The sequence below is a fragment of the Tamandua tetradactyla genome, chromosome 1 (assembly GCF_023851605.1).
Source record: "Tamandua tetradactyla isolate mTamTet1 chromosome 1, mTamTet1.pri, whole genome shotgun sequence".
Classification (NCBI taxonomy): Eukaryota; Metazoa; Chordata; class Mammalia; order Pilosa; family Myrmecophagidae; genus Tamandua; species Tamandua tetradactyla.
This window is the reverse complement of record NC_135327.1, coordinates 100,757,576-100,780,611: the sequence shown is the minus strand read 5'-3', so window position 1 is coordinate 100,780,611 and position 23,036 is coordinate 100,757,576. Positions and strand designations below refer to the sequence as shown.

At 37.3% G+C, this 23,036-nt stretch overlaps 1 protein-coding gene and 1 non-coding gene across 8 annotated transcripts in view; both read left to right on the top strand.

Moving 5' to 3' along the window:
* The window catches only part of KLHL7 (kelch like family member 7), a 110,721-nt gene that overhangs the window by 10,226 nt on the left and 77,459 nt on the right, over nt 1-23,036 (top strand). For 3 of the 7 annotated variants that reach the window (XM_077121841.1, XM_077121851.1, XM_077121859.1), the window contains exons 2-4: nt 19,091-19,193; nt 20,059-20,152; nt 20,641-20,765. In XM_077121841.1, coding sequence (XP_076977956.1) covers nt 19,091-19,193; nt 20,059-20,152; nt 20,641-20,765 — 322 coding nt within the window. Of the gene's footprint in view, nt 1-1,665; nt 3,544-7,167; nt 7,190-11,967; nt 13,430-19,090; nt 19,194-20,058; nt 20,153-20,640; nt 20,766-23,036 lie in introns of those variants that run through there. The other 4 variants (XM_077121887.1, XM_077121868.1, XM_077121895.1 and 1 more) reach the window with 4 other exon arrangements.
* Nucleotides 3,924-4,028, top strand: LOC143653320 (U6 spliceosomal RNA). Its single transcript, XR_013161252.1, has one exon. It is a non-coding gene; the product is annotated as a U6 spliceosomal RNA (small nuclear RNA).

Below are 23,036 nucleotides of genomic sequence, written 5' to 3'. Positions count from 1 at the left end.
CTGCCATTCTTTGCTCACATTAATTCCCCTACCCACTGTAGTTTGGCTTCCTTTTGTAACTTGTTCATTAATATGAAAACTTATTGGGAACCCCTTATGTGCTAGGTATTGTGCTAGATTCTGGGATTGTAATGGTGAGCAAAGTTGAACAGCCACTGTCTTCATGCGATTTGTAGTCTTGGAGGAGAGGAAGAACAATGTTAGTCAAGCAGTCACACAAATAAATATAAAATTGTAACTGTGGTAAATATTGTTTAGGGTAAGGATATGGTCTAATGAAAGCAGGTAGATGAGTGATTGGACCAATAGGGGGGTTTTCCTGAGGAAGTAGTCATTGAACTACAAGCTGAAATAAGAGTAGATGGTAACTATGCAAAGAAGATGAAAGAGCCTCAGGTAGTAAGAACAACATATGCAGAGGCCCTGAGTCAGAGGCCAGCTTAGCATAGAGTGGCAAGTACAAGAGATTGATCAAAGAAATTGCTGTGGCTGGATCACAAAACAAAAATGGTTAAAGATGGAATTGGAGAAGTGGCTATGGACCTGCCCATGCATAGCCTCATAAGTCAAGTTAGAGGGTTTGATTTTATTCTAAACTTCTTTTAAATGGTGGTGGTGCAGGGAGGGGCCATAATATTTGTTTTTCTTTTGAAAAAGATGACTGTTCTTTAGTGAAAAAATTAGAGAGGTTTCAGAGTAGATGCTGGCAGATCAAATAAATTGTTGCAGTAGCTCCAGTGAGACACATGGTCCTTTGTACTAAGTAGTGATGGCAGCAGCAGCAATATCGATGAAGAGAAGATGATATAATGAAGTAATTAAAAGGTAAATTCATCAGGGTTTCATGCTAATATATATGGTTGTGATGACTACAATTATATAACATATGTAAAGTACCAGCAAGTGATATTAAGTTCTCAAAAAGAGTTAGCTTTTTATGTTGCTGTTGTGATAGTGGTGATTGATTGGATGCTGAGTGTCTTAGTTTGCTAGGCTGCTATGACAAATCCACAAATAGTTAGACTTAAGCAACAGGACTTTATTGGCATCCAGTTTTGAAGCTAGAAGGAGTCTATAATCAAGACATCAGCAAGATTTGCTTTGTACCTGAAGACCCCAGCATTCTGGGGCTGGCTGTCAACAATTCTTGGGGTTCCTTGGCTTGTATTTCTACCTTCCATCACATGGCAAGGTCTTCTTCTTTCTGGCTTCTATGACTTCTGGGCTGTCTTTATAAAGCTTTCAGTAATACAGATTAGGTTAGGACCCATCCTTATTAACTTGGGCATACTTTAACTAAAAATAACATCTTTAAAAATACCTATTTACAATGGGCTCACACCATCAGGAACACAGATTAAGATTAAAAATATATATTTGTTGGGGTACTTAATTCAACCTGCCATCTTGAAGAATGCAATACAAGGTATCATTTATGACCTCTAGGGTCCTGGAAGGCATGACGTCATTCATTGAGAGAGAAGATATATTAAAAGATTAAGGTTTGGAGTGAAGGATTATAATTGGGGTTTTAGATATGTTGAGTTCATGATGCCCAAGCAGTATTGAAGTATGTATGGTGAGTTGAGAGATCTGGAGCTTAGAGGGGAGTGATGGGTTAAAAGGAAAAGAATTGTTAATTATCTGCATAGAGAAGACAGTTTCTTCAATGAAGCTGCGGAGAATTATCTGCATAGAGAAGACAATTTCTTATTGAAGCTGTGGAGAGCCAAGAGTCTAAAATAGTGACTAGGGAGAGAGCTGTAAAAGAGATGAAAAAAGAATGGCTGGAAGGGTAGAAGAAAATAACAGTTTTGGGAATTCGAGAAGAAATTGTTTCAGAAGAAGGATAGTACATTTGAAGCCAATGAGAGGTGAGAGTAAGATTAGAACTAAAAATGCTCATAGGATGCAGCAGTATAGTGGAGATTATTGACTATAGTTGTTTTCATGGGATGACAGACAGGAATCATATTGTTATGGGTTGAAGTGAATAGATGTGAGGAAATTGAGACAGGTTTTTTGAGTAGTTTGGCCCAGAAGGGTATGAGGGAGTTAAATGAATGTTTGGTTTTACATGTTTGAATGTGCAAGATATAAATGTGTTTAGAAGTGGGAAGGACTTATTTGAAATGGTGAAGTTGAAAATATATGAGACAGAATGGGTAAGTGATAGATGAGTCCTGAGATGAGACTTAAAGTAAAGGTGATGAATCTCAGATAGAAGAGAGGACAGTTCCTCTTGCCTAAGAATGGGAAGGAGAGGGTTGGTAGATAGGTCAAATATTTGGAACTAGAAGAGTGAAGAAGTTTCTATTTGAAAGTTTCTATTTTCTCTGAAAAGTGGAAAATGAAATCATCTGCTAAAATGAAGAAGAAAGAAGATGGACCTCAAGTTTAAGTAGTCTTTGTGAAGAGTTGATGTGGTAGGATGGCTGGCAGCATTTCTGAGGATCCATTGGAGGTTAATTGTCATTAATTTGTAATGAATATTTATCTTTAACCTGGCTTTCAAATACTTGTCTGCTCTGATCCCAGCTGACTTCTCCAGTCAGATCTCATGCCATTTTTTCCTTTCCTGTTCCACTCTAGGCAGCTGTTTTCCTTTCAGATCCTAAAATTTATCAGTGCCTGAAACTCTTTTCTCTTCCTACTCATGCTTCATTTCTCACCTTAATACCATTTCCTCATGAAATCCTTCCTTGAATGCCTTGGACTTTGTCAAGGTTTTCTGTTATATACCCTATTCCTTTCCTTCATGCATTTATCATCTCCTTATAAATACACTAATCACTTTTTAGTTTAATGTGTATCTTTGCTATAGGTTCTAAGCTCCATGATAGGGACTGTTTGTTTTATTCAGTGATATATTGCCAACATCTAGCCTAGAGTTGCTTAAATATTTGTTAAATAAGTAGCTAAAATCATAGATATGGCTGATATCACCTAGAGGATGAGGGCAGAATAAGTAGAAAAGTAGAGAGAATGTAACCCTGGGGAGCATTAGTATTTTAAAGGACAGGAAGAAAAAATGCATTGGAGGAGGAGAAAGAAGAAAAGAGAGCAGGGAGTAATATCAAGATATAAGTGATTTACAAAGTAGTACTAGTGGTCAAGCGTATCATATGCCATATAGGTTAAGTTCCACTGGATTTGGAAATTGGTGATGTCAGCAGGTGAAGTTTTAATGGCATGGTGGGTAAATAAGCAGATTTTAGAGGACTAAGGAAGAATGGAGTGGCAAGCACCTGTAGAAGGACCTGACTCTTGTGCAGCCTTTCCAGCTTTCCAGAATGAGATTTACTGTTCTGCCTCTAAGCTTCAGTAGTATCAAGTGAATACTGACATTATGACACCACACATTTCTTGATTGAACAAGTACAGAAGCATGTCTTAAAGGAAGACATGATTGTATTAAAATGCCCTTCCAGGGAGAAGAGAGGCCATCAAGACTTGGGAGGGGCAAGAATCAGAGAAGAAGCCCCAAAGACATCTGTAGTCTTTCTCTAGAATACTGCCTTCACTGCCTTCATTGCAACTCAGGTCTGACTATTCCCAGTCTGTTTCTCTTTCGAAGTTTCAAATTGCTGGGGAGAGATGAGCTGATAGACCTAGTTTTGATTAAACATTACTCCTTTGAATCAGTTATCTATTGGAAGGAGAGCAAGACCATGTAGCATAACATTACCATGAAAGCCCATCTTGTATATTGGGGCTTTTCCTGAGAAGGAGAAATTGTAAGTCAGGTAACTTACAAAGATTGGTGTCTACTATGAAGATTCATATCAGTGAAATAACTGGTGTATTATATATTTTAGTACAGGATAATACAGCATATAATTTGGTTATATTCTGTTGAGCTGCTGTCAAAAGTGTGGTTGATAGAATTAATATGAGAGACACTCTTAAGAATATGCCATTATGCTTGCTTCAGCAACACATAAATGAAAATTGAAATGATACAGAGAAGATTAGCATGGCCCCGGTGCAAAGATGACATGCAAATTCGTGAAGCATTCCATATTTAAAAAAAAAAAAGAATATGTCATCTATGCTAAATGTCATATATACTATATCCGTATCAGGTTAAATGACTGAAAAACAATGTGCCAGTATTAAATTAGTTTAGTTCTTTCTTAGGCCTCTTTTTTGAATTATACTTAAATTGAATTATCATTTAACACTTTTTTTTCATTTTTAAAAATCTTTCATTGTGAAAAATAACATAAGTACAAAAAAGGAATACATATCAAAGTGCACTGCTACAAGTAGTTATAGAACAGATTATTCAGAGTTTGGTATGGGTTACAGCTTCACAATTTTAGGTTTTTCTTTCTAGCTAGCCTAAGACATTGAAAACTAAAAACAATATCATTATAATGAATCAACAGTCAAATACATTTGTTAAATCCTAACTTCTCTGTTATAACTCCACCTTCTCCTTTGATCTTTCTCTCAATCTTTAAGGGTATTTGAACTAAACCCATTCTAATTTTTTCACGTTGGAAGGGGCTGTTGATGATATAGGATGGGGTATGGAACTAGTTGATGTTTTGGAGAGGTTAGTCTCTCTGGGTTTCAGGACTTATCTGGCCTAAGAACCCATCTAGAGTTTGTAGGTTCTAGAAAGTTATCATAGTACATGGAACCTTTGTAGAATCTCAGATAGAGTCCTAGGTGTGCTTTAGGGTTGGCAGGTGAAGCTTGCATAAGAATAGCCTCCAAGGTTATCGTGGAGATTATTCTTATGCATTATATAGATATCCCTTTTTAGTTTATGGTGTATTGGAGTGGCTAGTGGGAAATACCTGAAACCATTGGGCTGTGTTCCAGTAGTCTTGATTCTTAAAGATTACAATATAACTTTTACTAAGTGACTCTGTGATTGTGAAAACCTTATGTTTGATGCTCCTTTTATCTAGGGTATGGACAGATAAGAAAAAAATATAGATAAAAATAAACAAATAATGGGAGACAGTTGTTAAAATAAATTGGGTAGATGAGAATACTACTGGTCAATGAGAGGGAGGGATAAGGAATATGGTATGTATGAGTTTTTTCTTTTTTTTTAATTTCTTTTTTCTGGAGTGATGCCAATATTCTAAAAAATAATCATGGTGATGAATATACAACTATGTGATGGTATTGTGAGCCATTGATTGTACACCATGTATGGAATGTTTGTACGTTAGGATTTAGCAATTAAAAAGAAAAAAAAAGAATAGCCTTCAGAGTAGCCTCTCAACTCTTTTTCAACTCTCTCAGCTACTGATACCTTACTTTGTTACAATTTTTCCCCCTTTTGGTCAAGAAGGCACTGTTGATTGCAAGTGCCAGAGTCAGGCTCATCCCTGGGAGTCATGTCTGACATTGCCAGGGAGACTTTCAACCCTGGATGTCATGTCCCACATAGTGGGGAGGGTAATGATTTTACTTGCAGAGTTGGGCTTAGAGAGAGAGAGAGGCCACATCTGAACAACAAAAGAGGTCTTCTGGAAGTAACTCTTAGGCATAAGTATAGGTAGGCTTAGCTTCTCCACTACATACATAAGCTTTGACAAGAGCAAGCCTCAAGATCAAGGGCTTTAATTTTAAATGCAGACCTGCACTTGGACACAGCAATCAGGTGTGAGCAGTATACGAAAGGAGGGTCTGGTGAGAAGGGGCAGAACAATGGCTTGGGATATTATCTGCAGAGAATGTGACTGTGGGGGCAAGGGCCAGGTGGCGAGAACCAAGCATGGGTCAAATGGAAAGCACAAGTCAACAGCGTTGTGGAAGTACACGTCACCTCACCTCATCTTCTGGAGAATACAGAAGGCACTTTTTGTTTAACACGGAGAAAAATACAATAGTCCAAGAGAAAGAATATAAATCAGTTATCTGGAAATCTGCTAGATGAAATCTGCCAAAAGCAGAGGATCTGATAGTTTTCCCTTGCTGTGAACTTCATCTCTCAGAAAACAAAGACGGAAATGATGGAACACCGACTATAAGCAGAGTAACCTCATGTCCCGACATACCTGGGACAGTCCTTATTTACAGTGGCTCCTCTGCCATCCCATCAAGAGGAAAATTTGTCCCAGCAGTTGGGGGGACAAAAGTGTCCAATAGGGACCTGTGTACAAATTGGGAAAAGTGCCCGCCTGGTCTGCAAGGATGCAGCTCTATAGGGACACTGCTTGGGGAGTGGAAGACAGGCTGGACTCTGGCTTTGCTCACCTTTCTAACCAGGTGCTTTTGTGTACACAGCATGCACACCACCACAGAGCCCCTGTCCACACGTAACCTACATAGAGAGAGCTGGGAGGAAACTGATTCCACCATACAACACTGCCAGGCTCTCCTGTGCAACAGATGCTGTACACACTGTGGGCAACACTGGGATGGGGGCAGAGAGACTCTGGCCCATAAACAATCACAGACAGTGACAAGTGCTGTGAAAGAAATAAACAGCAAGCTATGCTACTTTATGGGCATACAAAGACTCACTCAGATGTGACATTTAACCTGAAATGTTCTCTCATATTACACGGACACTTTTTAAGATAATACACCCAGCAGAAACTTACTGCTAAAATGAATTTCCATAAAGGTCCACCCATAGTGACCTGCAAGCCCATCATGTCTAGAATAACGTGCCAAATATGAAAAGAAAAAAAGACCAAGGGGTTGGCCTATTGACCTGGGAGTCCCTAATATTTGAGACAGTATCTAGGGTTTCCCCAGTGGTAAAGTTTAATAGTTCTTTATTTTTTTTCTCCCATCCCTCAGGGACTTTGCCAGTATTTAAAAATTATCTGCTCAACATACACTGGGGTGTATGTATCCAGACATTACATTAAGCTATACATTATTACAAGCCCTCATTCCCATTCTTCTGTTTGTTTGGGTTGCTTAAATGATCTATCCAGACAGGTCGAGTTAGATTATGTGCTACAGAACGTTTAGGTTTGGGACAAAATAAACCTCTCTTCCTTTGGTCCCATGGAGTTGGTAAAGTTCTAAAATACATTGTCCTCCTTACCCCTGTATTCTGATTTACCTTAGTCCCGACCAGATCGGCTTCATTTTTATCTCTAATTGAAGATTTCTCTCTTTTTCAATTCTTTTAACAGTTGATGTGTATAGTAGTGCTGCCTTTCAGACCTGCAGAAGTCCTGCTCTGAGTCTTGAGTGTGTCAAACAGGTACCCAAAGTTCCAGGGAAATACCAGGTCACACATATATAGCACAATCTCTCAAAATCTAGAAATAATTACAGCTCCAGACTATATGCAACTGCTATAAGAGCTTACAATTTAGGTCCCAATTTTCTATATGTGGCCATACAATATTTACTCTTTTGTTTCTGGCTGATTTTGCATCACGTAATGTTCCCCAGGTTCATTTATATCATTGCATGCCTCATGACTTCATTCCTTTCTGTAGCAGCACAATAGTATGTATATACTATAGTTTGCCATTCTATGTCTTATTCTATCCTTCAGCCACTTCAACCATTGGGCATCATGTATAATGTCCAAAGTCAACAACCCATGTCTCACATTAGCCTCACTTAGTTATATAATCATCAACACTCTCAAGTTTAGACAATTTTCATTGTTCTTAAGAGAAAAATAACAATAATCACAACCTCACCAAACAGAAAATCCAAATCTCCCCTTAACTCGTCCTTCCCCCCTAATTATTTACCCCTAGTATAGCTCTGGTACTGTTGCTGTCTTCCTGTTAAACATAGCCCATAGTATGCAATAGTAGTTTTCCCCCATACCCTGATATTATTTACTCTTTGTACCAGATTCATACCTTTGAAGTAGTTCATGCAAGAACCTATTTATATTTGTAGTGTTAATCCGTGGGATACATGGCTCTATACATGTATACCTTCAATATGGCAGTATTACTTGTAGATCCACTAATGAACTGCCTTCACTTCTATCCATTTCCTTACATTTAAGTTCAGCCTCATTAGCTAACTGTTCACCCATCTCTAGCTTCCGTGTATCTCTAGGCCCACTATATTCTGTATTATAAGTCTCTGAGTTTACCTTTACCAAGATCATAAAAGCGAAATCATACAGTTTCTGTCCTTTTGTTTCTGCCTTATTTCATTCAGCATTACATCCTCAAGATTCATCCATGTTGTCATATGCTTCAGGTCATCATTTCGTCTTATTGCTGCACAATATTCCATCACATGTATATACCACATTTTGCTTATGCACTCATCTGTTGATGGGCACTTAGGTTCTTTCTATCTTTTGGCAATTGTGAATAATGCTGTGAACATTGGTGTGCAAACTGATATATATACTGTAAGCTGTTATTGTGAAAAACCATAAAAAATTATTTTGTGTCTTCTGTAAAACTTTATTTTAGTGATGTTGTCTTTGGTCATTCATTTTTGTGGGATACACCATGCTATAGTGGAAATAAACTGGAGTCTAGACTCAAACAAATCTAGGTTTGAGTCCTGGGTCTGGTACCTTACCAACTCTGTAACAGTGGGCAAATCACAACTTCTTCAACTTGATATGTTCTCATTTGCACAACAGGAATCCTAATATCACAGTTACTTAACTAATGTTGGGAATAAGTGAGCAAAAGAATGTGAAAACTTTGATAGATTATTCAGTTCCATACAAATATTGATACTGTTATAATTAGTCTGCTAGGGTTCTTGGTTACAAATAACAGAAATTTGTTCTGAAGTAAAAATAATTTGTGTTAAGAATATTGGGAGTTTACATCATTGACTGTGGACTGGAAGATGAGTGGGTGTGGCAAGTTAGCAGAAACTAGGGACTATCTGGAAGGGAGGCTTTAGGAACCTTGAATCAGAGTAATGATGCATGAAATCTTGAACACTTGCTGCTGCTACTGCCATAAAGGTGATTTTCCTTTTATCTTTCCATCATCACCCAAGACTCAGAATCCTAGAAATAAGCATCTTAATGACTGGGTATAGATCATTTGCCAGATCTTGGCTCTGCTGGGAGTGAATAGAACATATATCTGATTTTTGTCTTCCACGTGAGAGGCAGGCCCTGAGAATTTCCCCCTCACCAAGATAATTTGTAATGAGGAATTTTTCCTAAATTGGGAGTTTAGAGTTCTTATGGAAAGAGGAAGTTGGGTGCTGGATGGCCAGAATCCCCAATTGTCTGCTACAGTCTAGACCTTTGGCTATCCAATAAAAACATATATACTCTTATTCTCATTTCTTTAATTAAAAATTAATTTATAAAAAACTGTCACCAATCAAGTTTTCCACTTATCATATTGAACTCCCAAGGTCAGGATCACTTGGTAGCATCCATGTCTTCTGTAGTCATTTTTAGATCATAAGGGCTACTTAATAATATCTTCTTTATATGCTTAAAGAGGGGAAAGGACAAGAAGAAAGGAAACTAATTAAAACTTGTAAATATAAGGATAAACTATATTCATTGTTTTTTATTATTCATTTTTTGTTTTTTGTTACTTATTCATTGTAGTATTTATAACTTCCTCCTGCACTGCCTATTCATATTCTTTGTCTTTAACCAGCACCTCAGGGTTTTTTTATCTAAGGATAATTCTTTCTTTCTGAATATCTTGAGTCTTTGGTCTTGGTTGTATAGGGTCCCTATAGTCTTTCATTAACATTTACCACTAGAACTGGCAGTACCAGTAACATTTGCCACTAGAATTGGCAGTACCAGTGTCAAGTCTGGGGTTTGATTTTACCTACTTACAAGCTAATTAGTTAACCTGTTGCCATTTCCTGGATGGTGGAAAGAGACAACGAGACTCCTGAGTTAGAGACAACAGAGTTTATTACTCATAGCACAGAGAGCTTTATGAGAATTAGCCTATGTGTGTCAGTTCCCCTTGCCCTCCCTCCCTCTAAGTTTTATGAGGAAAACATGATAGATGCTATGTCCACCTTGTGTTTTTGTTGCAGCAGCTAAGGGACAGTAAGCCACTTTTATGGGAAGCAGGAAGGAAGGGAGTCTGCTCTTTATTCTGGAGGAAGACATTGTCTTTGTACATATATATGTATATATATATATATATATGCATGTATAAAACATGTATATATATGTCTGTGTGTGTATATATATATATATATATAATCTTTTTTTTTTACTGAGATAGCCTCACGCACATACAGTCGATCCAAAGTATACAATCGGTGGCTCACAGTATCTTCACATAGTTGTGTATTCATCACCCTGATCATTTTTAAACATTTGCATCACCTCAGAAAAACAAATAAAAATAAAAGACCCATATGTCCCATACCACTTACCCCTCCCTCTCATTGACCACTAGTATTGCAATCTACCTAATTTTTTTTTACCCCTTGTCCCCCCTCCATTATTTATTTATTTTTGTTACTCAGTTGTCCATACCCTGGATAAAGGGAATAATGAGACATTATCTTAAGGTTGTTTGCTGCAAACACAACCCTGAGAAATGATGATGGCCCACATAGAGTGGTAAGGTCTTACTCTCTTGTCATGTCTAGGAAAAGATAAAAGAACTCACAACACCCTCAGAGGACTTTCTCTCCCAATAACCAGAAGGTACCCCAAGGAGATCTCCTGAGATCCATCAATATTCTGCCTAATAGAGTAGAACAGCAACTCTTTTTTTTTTTTTTTTTTTAATTGACAACCAGGGCCAGGCACCTACAAATGTAACTCTTGTTCTTTTTATCCAATGACATGAGGAGGTTAAAATGGCCAGGTAGCAGTCTTAACTTCCATTTCAGTTGTAACATTTTTCAAGTTTTTGGGGGAAGCATTGTTCTTTTGGGTACCAGAATATCTGATTTAGCAGAATCCACTTTTGGTGGGATAGGAAACAAAATATTTTGTGTCAGTTGTAAGCATAGTAGTGAAAGGAACCTGTCTCTTCTATCCCTTAGTTCCCAGGCTAATTCTGGCTATAGAAAAAGCATATTAATTTGAAAACCACTGATATAAGACATTTCCCTTTGAGAGAGTTGAGAGAGAGAGAGATTGTGTGTATGTGTCTATCTGTCTGTGTGTGATGTTGGGGGCAGAGGTAAAAAGGCTGAGGGAATTGGAAGGGGCAAACATTTCTGACCACCTTACCTAAGGGAAAATGAATAATGTAACTCAAGCATGTATCTCTCTTCCAAACGTTGCCCAATGAGAGAGGAGGTTGCTAATCTGAGTTAGAGTTTAAGACTTTGCTATTTTATTAATGGTGATAATTACTGTTGTGACCCACATTCTTCTACTTAAGTTCTCCATGTGCTATATGGGTTAGGTAAGGTGGTCTTATGGTAGGCTCGATAGTTGGGTTTGGGCCCAGCCTCCCTCCCACCCCCTTTTCTCCCCCTTACTCTGTAGGACATATGAATACACAGATTCTGAGATGTGGGTTTTGGTAATATGCAGGAGTCAGTAGAAAGCCCATCGTAAGCATCTCAAGCAAAGCCTCATTTCTCGACTTTTTTTTTTTTTTTTTTTTTTGCCACAGAAGCACTGCTTATGGGGGATTACCCCTTTGTCAGTAGTGGGTTTTATGATGTCTCATTTGGCTATTGATTCCAATAAAAGCTTTCTGAGTTGAGAATCTCAGAAGGGTAAATGGTAGATTCCAGGTACCAAAACCCCACCTCAACTGCCCAGAAGAAGTTAACAGGACTGCGGCGTTCAGGCTTGCCTAGCTCGACCGCACTGGGGTCTCATCCTCGGATGTGGTTCGGCTGGAGAGCGGCGTCAGTCGAAACCACGGGGCTCGAAGGTCTGGAGGGCGCGCGAGCACAATAAACCGAGACTAAAGAATAATAGCAGTAGTTTATTGCATAGGTGGCTCGCGGGACCTAGCTGGCTGGCAAGGCTTACAGGCTAGGCTCCTCGGATGAGGAAGCACATGGAATATAAAGGGTTGGTGAGGGGGAGTTAACGGAGGTGGAGAAACTTTGATGGGCAGCTGGTATGGTGTCGTGTAGGATGTGGATTGGTTAGGGGGTGTGTTAAACAAAAGTGAAGTAATGTAAGTATTATAATGGGCGGAGAGATGAGGAGTGTGCCTGGTCCAATGAAGAAGGGGTGAAAGGTTAGTGTGATATATGCTCAGGAGTTGCTAGGCAGAGGACTAGATTGGCAGGGCCTGCAAGATTAAGAGATGTTGGGACATGTCGGGGCATGTTAAGGCAGATAAGAGGAGACAGTTACGAATATACGCAGCAAGGACCAAGTACCTATAAATTCTTATTTCCAAATTTGGTTTGTCTTTTGGTTTTGTTTCTTACTGGCACTGAGAGTACTTTGCTGTAACTTAAATACCTTAGACCAATTGTAAACAAAATTCCTTACCTTTGTTCCTTTTATCATGACTAAGCTAGGCAGAAACTTTCAGTAGACTGCTAAGGAGCTAGAACAAAATAAACACTACTGGAAATAAAAAAAATTCTACCATAAAAAAATAAAGTTTTCCATTCCTTTTACAGCTAGCCAATACATCTGTCTTATTCTTGCTCCATTGGAGAAATCGTCACTGCAGCCCCAAATGAGTAACATGCAAATTTTGCCAATATACCTCGCCTGAGATCCTTAACATGTCTGGGCAATATATAATTTTTAGCATGCCAAATTTGCCTAGTATTGAACCATGAGATTCGTTTTCTTATTGATATAATTCATCCACAGGAGGGATAGTGAAAAAGATGGAAATTTTTTCCTGTCCTCTTCGAAATACTGTGAACTGTTGGTATGGAAGAGAAGAGAAGGGCACCCTTCCTATACACCCAACCACTGATTCTTTAACACAGCTTAATACCAACGCTGGGTATATCTATCTCCTGGATAGAGCAGTTTAGTACTGTTTATGCCTTTATGAGGCTGTTCTTCTTTACCAATAACTGTTCTTTTATGTATCTTCCTAAAACCAGCTGAAGACGTTGTGCTGGTTTGAAAGGAAGTATGCCCCCTAAGAAAAGTCATGTTTTAATATAAATCCCATTTCTTAAAGGTAGAATAGTCTCTATTCAATGCTGTGTATTTGGGACTGTGATGGGATCATCTCCCTGGTTGATGAGATTTAGTTAAGAACGGTTGTTAAACTGGATTAGGGGATGACATGTCTCCACCCATCTGAGTGGGTCTTGATTAGTTTCTGAAGTCCTAGAAAAGAGGAAACATTCAGAGATTCAGAGACTCGGAGAGAGCAGAGAATGCTGCAGCACCACGAAGCAGAGAGTCCACCAGCCAGCGACCTTTGGAGATGAAGAAGGGAAATGCCTCCCGGGGAGCTTTATGAAACCAGAAGCCAGGAGAGTAAGCTAGCAGATGACGCCGTGTCTGCCATGTGCCCTTCCAGCCGAGAGAGAAGCCCTGACTGCGTTCGCCATGTGCCTTTCCAGATGAGAGAGAAACCCTGAACTTCATCGGCCTTCTTGAACCAAGGTATCTTTCCCTGGATGCCTTTGATTGGACTTTTCTATAGACTTGTTTTAATTCTCGGCCTTAGAACTGTAAACTAGCAACTCATTAAATTCCCCTTGTTAAAAGCCATTCCGTTTCTGGTATATTGCATTCCAGCAGCTAGCAAACTAGAACAGACGTTATTTTAATTTTGTCTTCAGAAAGCCTTGAAATAGGTAGATCTGTGAAGTGAACTCCAGGCCTTGAGATACCTAACTGGAAGTTCATTTCCATTTTCCATCTCATTTTTCACAGCCAAGATGACATTCATAGCTCTCCATATGGTCTGCAGTGAGATCAAGTGAGTTTTAGGCGCTCCATCAAATTCCATACTAGCAATAAAAAACGCTCAAATTTGACTATGAACCCCTTCATTATTAAATTTGCAGAGAGAAAGGAAAGTCCCACATCTTTGATCTCTCCCTGAATTAAAATTAATTGGAGTGAATTCCAAATATCTGCACTGGCTGGTTTCTTACACTGCACATGGTATTTACTTAAATGCTTGGGTAGAGGCATTGCAATTTGTTCAGCAACTAGTGCTTGGGCTGTTTTCCATTGGAATGGATTTAGTTAGTTTAGTACCACCATAGCTGAATTTCCGTAATTTATAAGGTAGTTGTCAAAGGTTATCTAGGACATTTAAGATTAGCATGCATCATCCTCACAGCCACAAAAAATACAAGCAAATTTCCCATTTTATAATAAGAAGTTAGCACAGATGCGGAGACATTATATAGTCCTAGCCTACGTTGTTGTTCCCAGGCCAAAACAGAGTAGAAATTTAGGCTTCAGGAGGACAGAGAGAGAGTTTTCAAAGAAAACATGAGAAAAGAAAATATTGGCTTTTGGCCTTGGCAGGATGCCAGTCTGTTGGCTGTCTAGAATCCACAGACTCTAAAACTAAACTCAGCTGGGAGAATTCATCTATCAAGAGGTTAATAAAGACACTATGTTTACTATATGTGGAAGAAGTTTCCCAACTCGGTCATCTTGAAAAGTACTTAATAATGCATGAAATGCTCTATTGGATCTTCCTTTCTCCTCTTCTAATCTGAGTTTACTGTAATCATCTATGTAGCTATTCCAGTCTTTAAAGGCAGTCCTCCCATTGTTTTATTGATTTTTTTTTAGAGGGAATCTTACAAAATTTTCCTAGATCCAGGCTCTTTCTGAGAGAATTGTTTTAGTCTACTCCTAAATTCATGCCCATCTCCTTCCATTATATCCCTTTCATCCATATCTCCTTCCTTGAATTGGTAACAAAAATAACCCTTTTTTCCTAGTACCATCTTTTAAAGAGCAGCTATACCAAAGTGTATATCCTTTTCCTTTCAAAGCTGTTTGTTCTGGCTAGTCATGTTTCCTTTTAGAAAGGAAATACCCCTTTTTCTCTAGCTTAATCTGGATTCTTTTCTGTGTTTTCTTTCATTTTCCCACTTGTCGTCTTCTGGTTGCATGTGTGTTTAAATCCAATCTTTGTCTCTTGCTTTTCTGAACAAGCATGCTTCCTAAAATGGTCTTTTAAATTATTCTCTTAGTCCTGGGTTTATTTTGGCTTTTTTTTGAGGCTATCTCAATCCAAGAAGGTGATTTACCTTCTATATCATAGGGGCTTGGTTTCCTCTTATCTTTATATTGATTTAAATCCACCAGCACTGTTGATTCTACAGCCTACTCAGGAATTTAAACACAGAGCTAACTTGAAATCATACTAGTAGGGAATGATTTCAGAATCTTGTTGACAAGCCATTTAAATCCAAAGGTTAGTTACTCCTCAGGTTCCCTCCTTGGGATAAGAAGAAAAGGAAAACTTGGGGCAGCTGATTGCATGCCTCCTACTGCTGTATTGTTAAAAGGTTATAACCTCTCTTGCCTGCCATGCCAGAGACCTTGGTTCAATTCCCAGAGCCTGCCCATGCCACTCCCCCTGCCCCCCCCCCCCCCAAAAAAAAGAAAGGCTACAACCTCATAACAGTGCTTTGGAGCATACTTGGAAAACTAATTGCCTTTTACAGTTTCAAGTCCCAGCTTACAGTTCTGCCTGACAAACATGATAAAGAGATCAAAAAGTCATTCCACCAACAGATGCCTAAATATCTGCCTGTTTTGAAGCGAGTTTTTCCTAGAACCAAAGAACTCTTCTTGCAGAGGCCCTCAAGACTGGCAAGTATGAAAGCTGCCACCAAAGTCTGATTCCCTGGTGATACTTTGAATGTCTATGTGTATAAGTCACCTTCTTTCCCTACTGCATCTGAGCACTTGAGAAGTAGACACAGGCAACAGACAAGGCTAAGAACAAACTAGATAGAGAACAGTGGCTTTGATCTGAGCATAAAATTGGGCTTCATCTTCTTTCTCTCCTGAACTGGATTTACCCACCCTCCACACAGTCTGAGTCAGAGCTGCTGTAGAACAGAAATATGCCTCCCACTGGGCAAGACCTGTCCCCATAAGTGTATATCCTTTTAGGACAGGCTTATGGAAGAAGAAAGAACCAAGACGCCTAGTCACATGTGGTCAGTGACCTCTACCACAATTTTGTCCTTCCTCTTCCACAAGTAAAGTTTGAATAAAAGGGCTGAAACTTCCTTCCCAGTGTTTAAACTCCCCCAGAGGAAGAGGGAGTGCATTATGAGTAAGAAATCTAATGTTTTCCCTGAATGGTTAACTAATTATCTGTTTCTTTTTTTCAGTTATACAACCTCTCACCACATTTTTTAAAATGGTATCTTTATCGTATACCAAATTCCCACTTAATGTAGATTCCTCACATTTTTGAAGTCTATTTTTGCTTCCTAACTTGGAGCTTATTTTTTTCTCATTTGTGTTTCTTTGTGGTTCATTACTCATAGATAGGATAGCCAATGGCTTTTATCTCTCTTGGTATTTATCAGTGGTATTTATCTCTCTTGTGTCTGGCCGTCTTATTGACTTTTCATATTCTACAAGTTGATTTATCTTTATTGTCTTACCGATTTGGCCTAAGTTTCCAGAACAATGTATAGTAGTGACAAAGAATATATCTACTTTGCTTCAAACTTTAATGTTATGCCTGTTTCATCATTAAATATATTTGTCGTTGTTTTCTAATGAATGACCTTTAATAATTAGATACGTTGTTTTATTTCTTTTTATTAGGAGTTTCAGAAAATCAACTTTTAATTTTATCAAATACCCTTTTGGCAACTATTGAAGTTTTTCTATATGAACTTTTTCTTTATAAATATAATATTGTTCTTGAAACCTCCTTGCATTTCTAGAATGCTATTTGATTAATGCCATACTGGATTATATTTGCAAATATTTAATAGATATATAAATAAATTCCCAAAGGAAGAAAAAAATACAAAGAAAATATGATCAAAATTGCAAATGGTGGTTAAAGAAAAAAAAAACCCAGCAAAGAAACATAATAACTAGCATAAAAGAAGAAGGCAAATGTAAAATGAAATATGTTATTAATAAAAAATATTAGAAGTTTAAACTAAATCCTGCTAAAAATAATCTTAGACGGTAAGAATTTCAGACTAAATCACAGAAAATCTATGATGTTTGTAAGAGATGCTAAAAAATTCAAAAGTTGAAAATAATAAATATGAAGATATAACAAATATGGGGAGAGCATGAATAGAGGCATTAAAAGGTGTTTATTTTGTTTGTTAAGTTGATTTATTCAGTAAACACATTGTTTAGAAGCTGTTGTGTTTTTTTCGCTTATTTTAGGTCTCATTTTTTAACTCACTTAGGATTTATTACCTTTCATATTCTCAAATTTATCTGGGTCCCTGTCCTTTCCCATTTCCTGACTGTGGGTACACGTCTTCCCTAGATGATTGATACCAGGAGGGGCCTCTCTCTAGGTCAGTCCTATTTTGCAGAACCTATCAGTCTATTGTGAGTAGTCAAATAGTGTACCATTTGGATATAAGACTCTTCCTACCTCACCCCATCTCCCACAACATTGGTATCCAGCTAGAGATGAGTATCAGATTAAGACTCAGTTCCCATATGAAGAGCTTTCTTGTTCTTCCAACTTCCTTTAGTGCCTGTATTTACTCTATTAAAACTCCCTATTCCTGAGTATTTCTTAGAAACATTTTTGCTAAATTTCAATTTACCCTTGTGTTTCCTAGAACTTCCCATCAGCAGCTATAGCTCTCTGTGATCTTATTTGCTTGGTATTCAATCCATTTTCTTTTCTTTCATTCCTTCCTTTCTCCATTTCTTCCTAGCAATTTGATCAGCTTGTTGAGTCCATAAGCAATAAATATTTAGCAGGTTTAGCTACTTGGTGTTTTATGGTATAGTATGTGGCAAAATCACTTGAGAGAGTGATTAACCCCTCCCCAAGTAAAAGTAAGTAAAAATTTAAAAACTTAAGACAAGAAAGAGACCATGAGCATAAAAATGACTTTAGTATAATTTGCCTGTAATTTTTTTTTTTGTGTGTGTGGGGACAGGCACCTGGGATTGTATCCGGGTCTCCGGCATAGGCGACCGTGGCCTGCCCTATTTTTAAGCATTAATTTATAGGACTTATTTTTAAAATCTTCAAATAAGCAGTAAAAGTGAAATTTTGTCCAGCTGTAAGCCCTCTCTTAGAGGCCTATTTTCGTCTCTGATTCTAAGCGTTACTGTCTCATGAAATAATAGAGTAGGTAATAACAGTGATTTATCTATCAGGAACACTAAAAATTTCAGTAAAATATTTTAAATTTGCAAAATGCCATATCCTCTGAGCTGCTAAGCCATTATTTGTGAGTGTTAGACAGATTTTTTTTTTAAATATTATTTGCCTTCTTTTCCTAGTGCCTAGGAACAATGCTTGATATAGTGTAGGTACCAAATTATCTGTGGACCTAACCTGTACATTATACCTTTAACTTCATTAAGAGATTAAAATTTTATTTGACTAAAAGGAAGGTTACTTTTCCTTGAAATTCATCTTTAAACGTTCTAGTAAACTTATTTTTTTTTTTTGTCTTTAATACGCCATTCTGGCTAATTCACCATCATAGACTGACACCATTTTGGCATTGGTCAGAAATCACAGTTTAATACTGGCTGCTATCTATCCCTTTTTATCAGAAGTGCATTTGAAAGAAGTGTTATTTAGGGAAAGATTGCCATAGGGACATTCAGTTCATCCAATCTATGTATTCTGAGTTTTTTCTGTTTCATATTAGATCTGTGGAAGGCTACTTTCTTGGAAATACAGTCTGTGCTCTTGATTTTATCAAAAATAGATAATTGGAAGAAAGAGTCATTTGAAAATAGGTTTCTGTGTTCGAAAAACTGTTAAGGACATTACCATTATGTCACTTAATGTCCCCCATAAAAACTTATAAAATGTTTTTTAGAATTTGTGTCAGAAAAACTTTGACTTCCCTAAAAGATTGAAGGAGCTTTTCTGTATTTTTCCTGACTATTGAGAAGCTCAATGCCAAATTTTGATAGAATGTGAAGACACTGCTATAAGACCTCTTACCATCTTACATTGTAAACAAATTTTGTGTTGGAAAAATATTGGATTTACATAGAAGGTAGAGCTCTAGCATTTGACAAGCACCTGTTTTATATGTATTGCTAAACCTGGCCTAGTGAATCCCTTTTAATTTTATATATTTTCCTTTTGATTAGAAAACTTTGTGTGATGTGATCCTTATGGTCCAGGAAAGAAAGATACCTGCTCATCGTGTTGTCCTTGCTGCAGCCAGTCATTTTTTTAACTTAATGTTCACAAGTAAGTACTTCAAGGTAAAACATGCCATTATTTTTTCTTTGAGAGTGAAGCAGGGTCTAAATGAAAATATTCTATTTTCCTAGTTTTTAAAACTCTTAAGAACATAAGGCCACAGGCGATTAAAAAGTGGGTTTGATGATGATTGATCAAAGGAAAGATATCATTTAATTAGACGTAAGGGCCTGATGCCTTTATTGATGGAAACATAGTTTCTATGTGGATGTGCAGGGTTTTCTTCTTGAACTCTTGGTGGAAAGGCAAAGAAACAGCTAAATCTCATGACATTTCATCTACCAAGTTAAACTAAAAAGAAGAGAGTGCACATATTATACTAGAAAGAACCCTAAATTTGGAGTTGAGAACTGGGTCCAAGTCCTGGTTCTTCTATTTAGTACTGTTTTATGAGCTCGATCAGGTTATTTAATATGTCTGCCTCAAGGTTTCTCTTTGGATTTTCAGGAGAATGCAGAGCTTTGTAAGCTATAGATACATATGTATAATTAATTGTCTCATTCTCATAAGTTGTTCAAATTATGTAAGATGCATTTTTCTTTTCACAATTTATAAGAGTATAACAATTTATTTTAAGGGATGGGGAGAACCGTATCTAGTTTTATGTCTGCTCAGTTGGGCTTTTATTTTAAAAACATACACTGATTTCTCTTACATTTCTAAAATTTAAGGCACATCGTAAGTGTGAAGAATTAATTTGAATTTATTATAGGAATATTTGACTTTATAGGATATTTTCTTCCAGAATATTTGTCTTGTTATTCCCCATATTTAACATGACCTGGAATATTCTGGTTCCTCAGTTAAGTAGTAGTAGTACTAATTTCATTTATGTTTCTTCCTTTCATTTTAGCTAACATGCTTGAATCAAAGTCCTTTGAAGTAGAACTCAAAGATGCTGAACCTGACATTATTGAACAACTTGTGGAGTTTGCTTATACTGCAAGGTGGGTTAAGAAGGATCATTTCTGTTTTAGAGGAGAAAGGTTGGAACATACCATGACAAAGCATTGTAACAAATTGATGTGCTCCATATTCTTCAGAATGAAGAATTATAATGCTGGAGGACTTTGAGAATTCTGTGCCATACTAATTCAAGAACTGAAAAGTTTAATTTTTTGGGTTTACAGAAAAAATGTGCATAGAATAGAGGGTTTCCATGTAACCCCATTCTTAACACTATGCATTAGTGTAGTACATTTGTTACAATTGATGAAAACCACATTTTTATAATTGTACTAGTAACCATAGTACATGGATTTCCTTAGATTCATTGTTTTTGTGGTACAGTCCCATGGATTTAAAACAAAATATATGCAACCTAAAATTTACCCCTTTAACACCAAATATATAGTTCAGTGCTATTAATTACAGTAGCATTATTTAAATAATAAAGTATTTTTGAAAATTAATATTCACTTAAATTTATTTGCAGAATTTCTGTGAATAGCAACAATGTACAGTCTTTGTTAGATGCAGCAAACCAGTACCAGATTGAACCTGTGAAGAAAATGTGTGTTGATTTTTTGAAAGAACAAGTTGATGCCTCAAATTGTCTTGGTAAGAAATCAGATTCCTATTCCTGTTTTTAAAGAAATCTCCAATGGATAATTTAATAAAGGAGAGGGAGCATAATTACAAGTATTCTCATTTAACCTTAAAAACATGGCTACTAAAGAAAACAAAATGTCTTCATATAGATTATGGTGATGAAGGCATGTCTCTTTACTTATGTTGGATTGTATGATATGTGAATAAAACTGCTTAAAAATGAGCAGAGAGAAACAAGGGCTAGAAAAAATGTGACGAAAGAGATGTATCTATTCATGTTGGTAGGGAAACTCAGAAGTGCAGCCTCTTAGAGGGCAGTATTGTGGTTCCACAGGAGGCTAGGGGTGGATTGCCATATGATCCCACCACCCTGTTGCTCAGTATATACTGGAGGAACAGAGTGTAGGGACATGAATGAACATTTGCACACTGGTGTTTATAGCAGCAGTGTTTGCGACTCACCATAGATGGAGGTGACCTAAGGGCACAATGACTGTGGGAAGGAAGGAGGAACTGTGGTTTATAGCTTCAACAGACTACTGATCAGCCACAAGAAGTAATGAAGTTGTGAGGCATGGAACTTGGTGAATGAATCTGTATGTTGAATGAAATGTCAGAAACAAAAAGACAAATATTATCATGCCTCGCTTATATGAACGAAGAATAATATAAAAACTTGGTGAATTGAAGTTGAGAGCAAGGATTATCAGGTTGAGGCCTATTGTAAAAGGTCCTACATTGTAAGCTCTTACAGCAGTCACATATATTCTGGAGTTGTAACTGTTATTTCTAAATTCCGAGATACTGAGCTTTTTGTATATAACCTCATCGTTCCCAGAAACTTTGGGTATTATGTGACACCTGAGACTCAGAGTTAAAGCTCTGAAGCTATGAAAGTCAGCACTGCTCCATACAGGATCTGTTTAAAAAGTGGAAAAAAGGCTCAGACTTCAACTGGAGATATGAATGAAGCTGATCTGGATAGGACTAAGATAGATCAGAGTATGGGGTAAAAGATGATATTGCCTATGTTTTGAAACTTCAACTTTTGTGTGAGACCAAAGGGAGAGATGTTTATTTGGTGCGAAATTTATATTTTGGGTAGTGCATTACCTAATTTAGCTTGTATGGTCAGTTTAGTTTAACACCATCATTACATGAAATCTTGAATAGGGTGTGAGATCTTGTTGGTTTGTACAGGTTAATGTGATGCCTGATATATCCCAGAGTGATTTGGACAGTGAATAAAGAAGTATTTGCAGAGCACCCTTGGGGAAAAGGAGGAAATATTCTACTTCCCCATTTGGTGAATTCTTGACATTCTTATAAGCAGTAGGGACAATATAATTGATAGATTGAGTCTTAAGTCTTGGGGTTCACCTCTATGAAACTTATTCCTGCAAAGGAGAGGCTAAGCCTACTTAAAATTATGTCCAAGAGTCACCCCAGAGAACCTCTTATGTTGCTCAGATGTGGCTTCTCAGGTAAACACACTGCCCTCCCTGCTACATGGGACATGACTCCCAGTGGTATAAATCTCCTTGGCAACGTGGGACAGAACTTTCAGGATGAGCCTGGACCTAGCATCATGGGATTGAGAAAGCCATCTTGACCTACAGAGGGAAGAGAGAAATGAGACCAAATAGGGTGTCAGTAGCTGAGAGATTTCAAACAGAGTTGAGAGGTTATCCTGGAGATTATTCTTATGCATTATAAACCCCTTTTTAGTTTATGGTGTATTGGAGTGGCTGGAGGGAAGTACCTGAAACTGTTGAGGTGTGTTCCAGTGCCTGATTCTTGATGATTGTATAATGATATAGCTTTTACAATGTGACTGTGTGATTGTGAAAAATTTGTGTCTGGTGCTCCTTTTATCTAAGGTATGGACAGATGAGTAAAAAAAATATGGATTAAAAAATAGATAAATCTTAGTGGGGATAAGGGGTAAAATAAATTGGGTAGATGGAAATACTAGTGGTCAGTGAGATGGAAGGGGTATGGGATATATGAGTTTTTTCTTTTTATTTCTTTTTCTGGAATGATGCAAATGCTCTTAAAATGATCATGGTAATGAATACAGAACTATGTGATGATGTTTTGAGCCATTGATTGTACACCATGTATGGACTGTATGTGTGTGAAGATTTGTTGTTAAAAATATTAAAATAAAATAAAATATATCCACTAGAAAAATTTTTAGTAATAAATTTTAATAATCACTTGGGGAGATGTTTAACTTATGCAGCAAGAAGCTCATTAAATATTGTATCAGTATTTTCC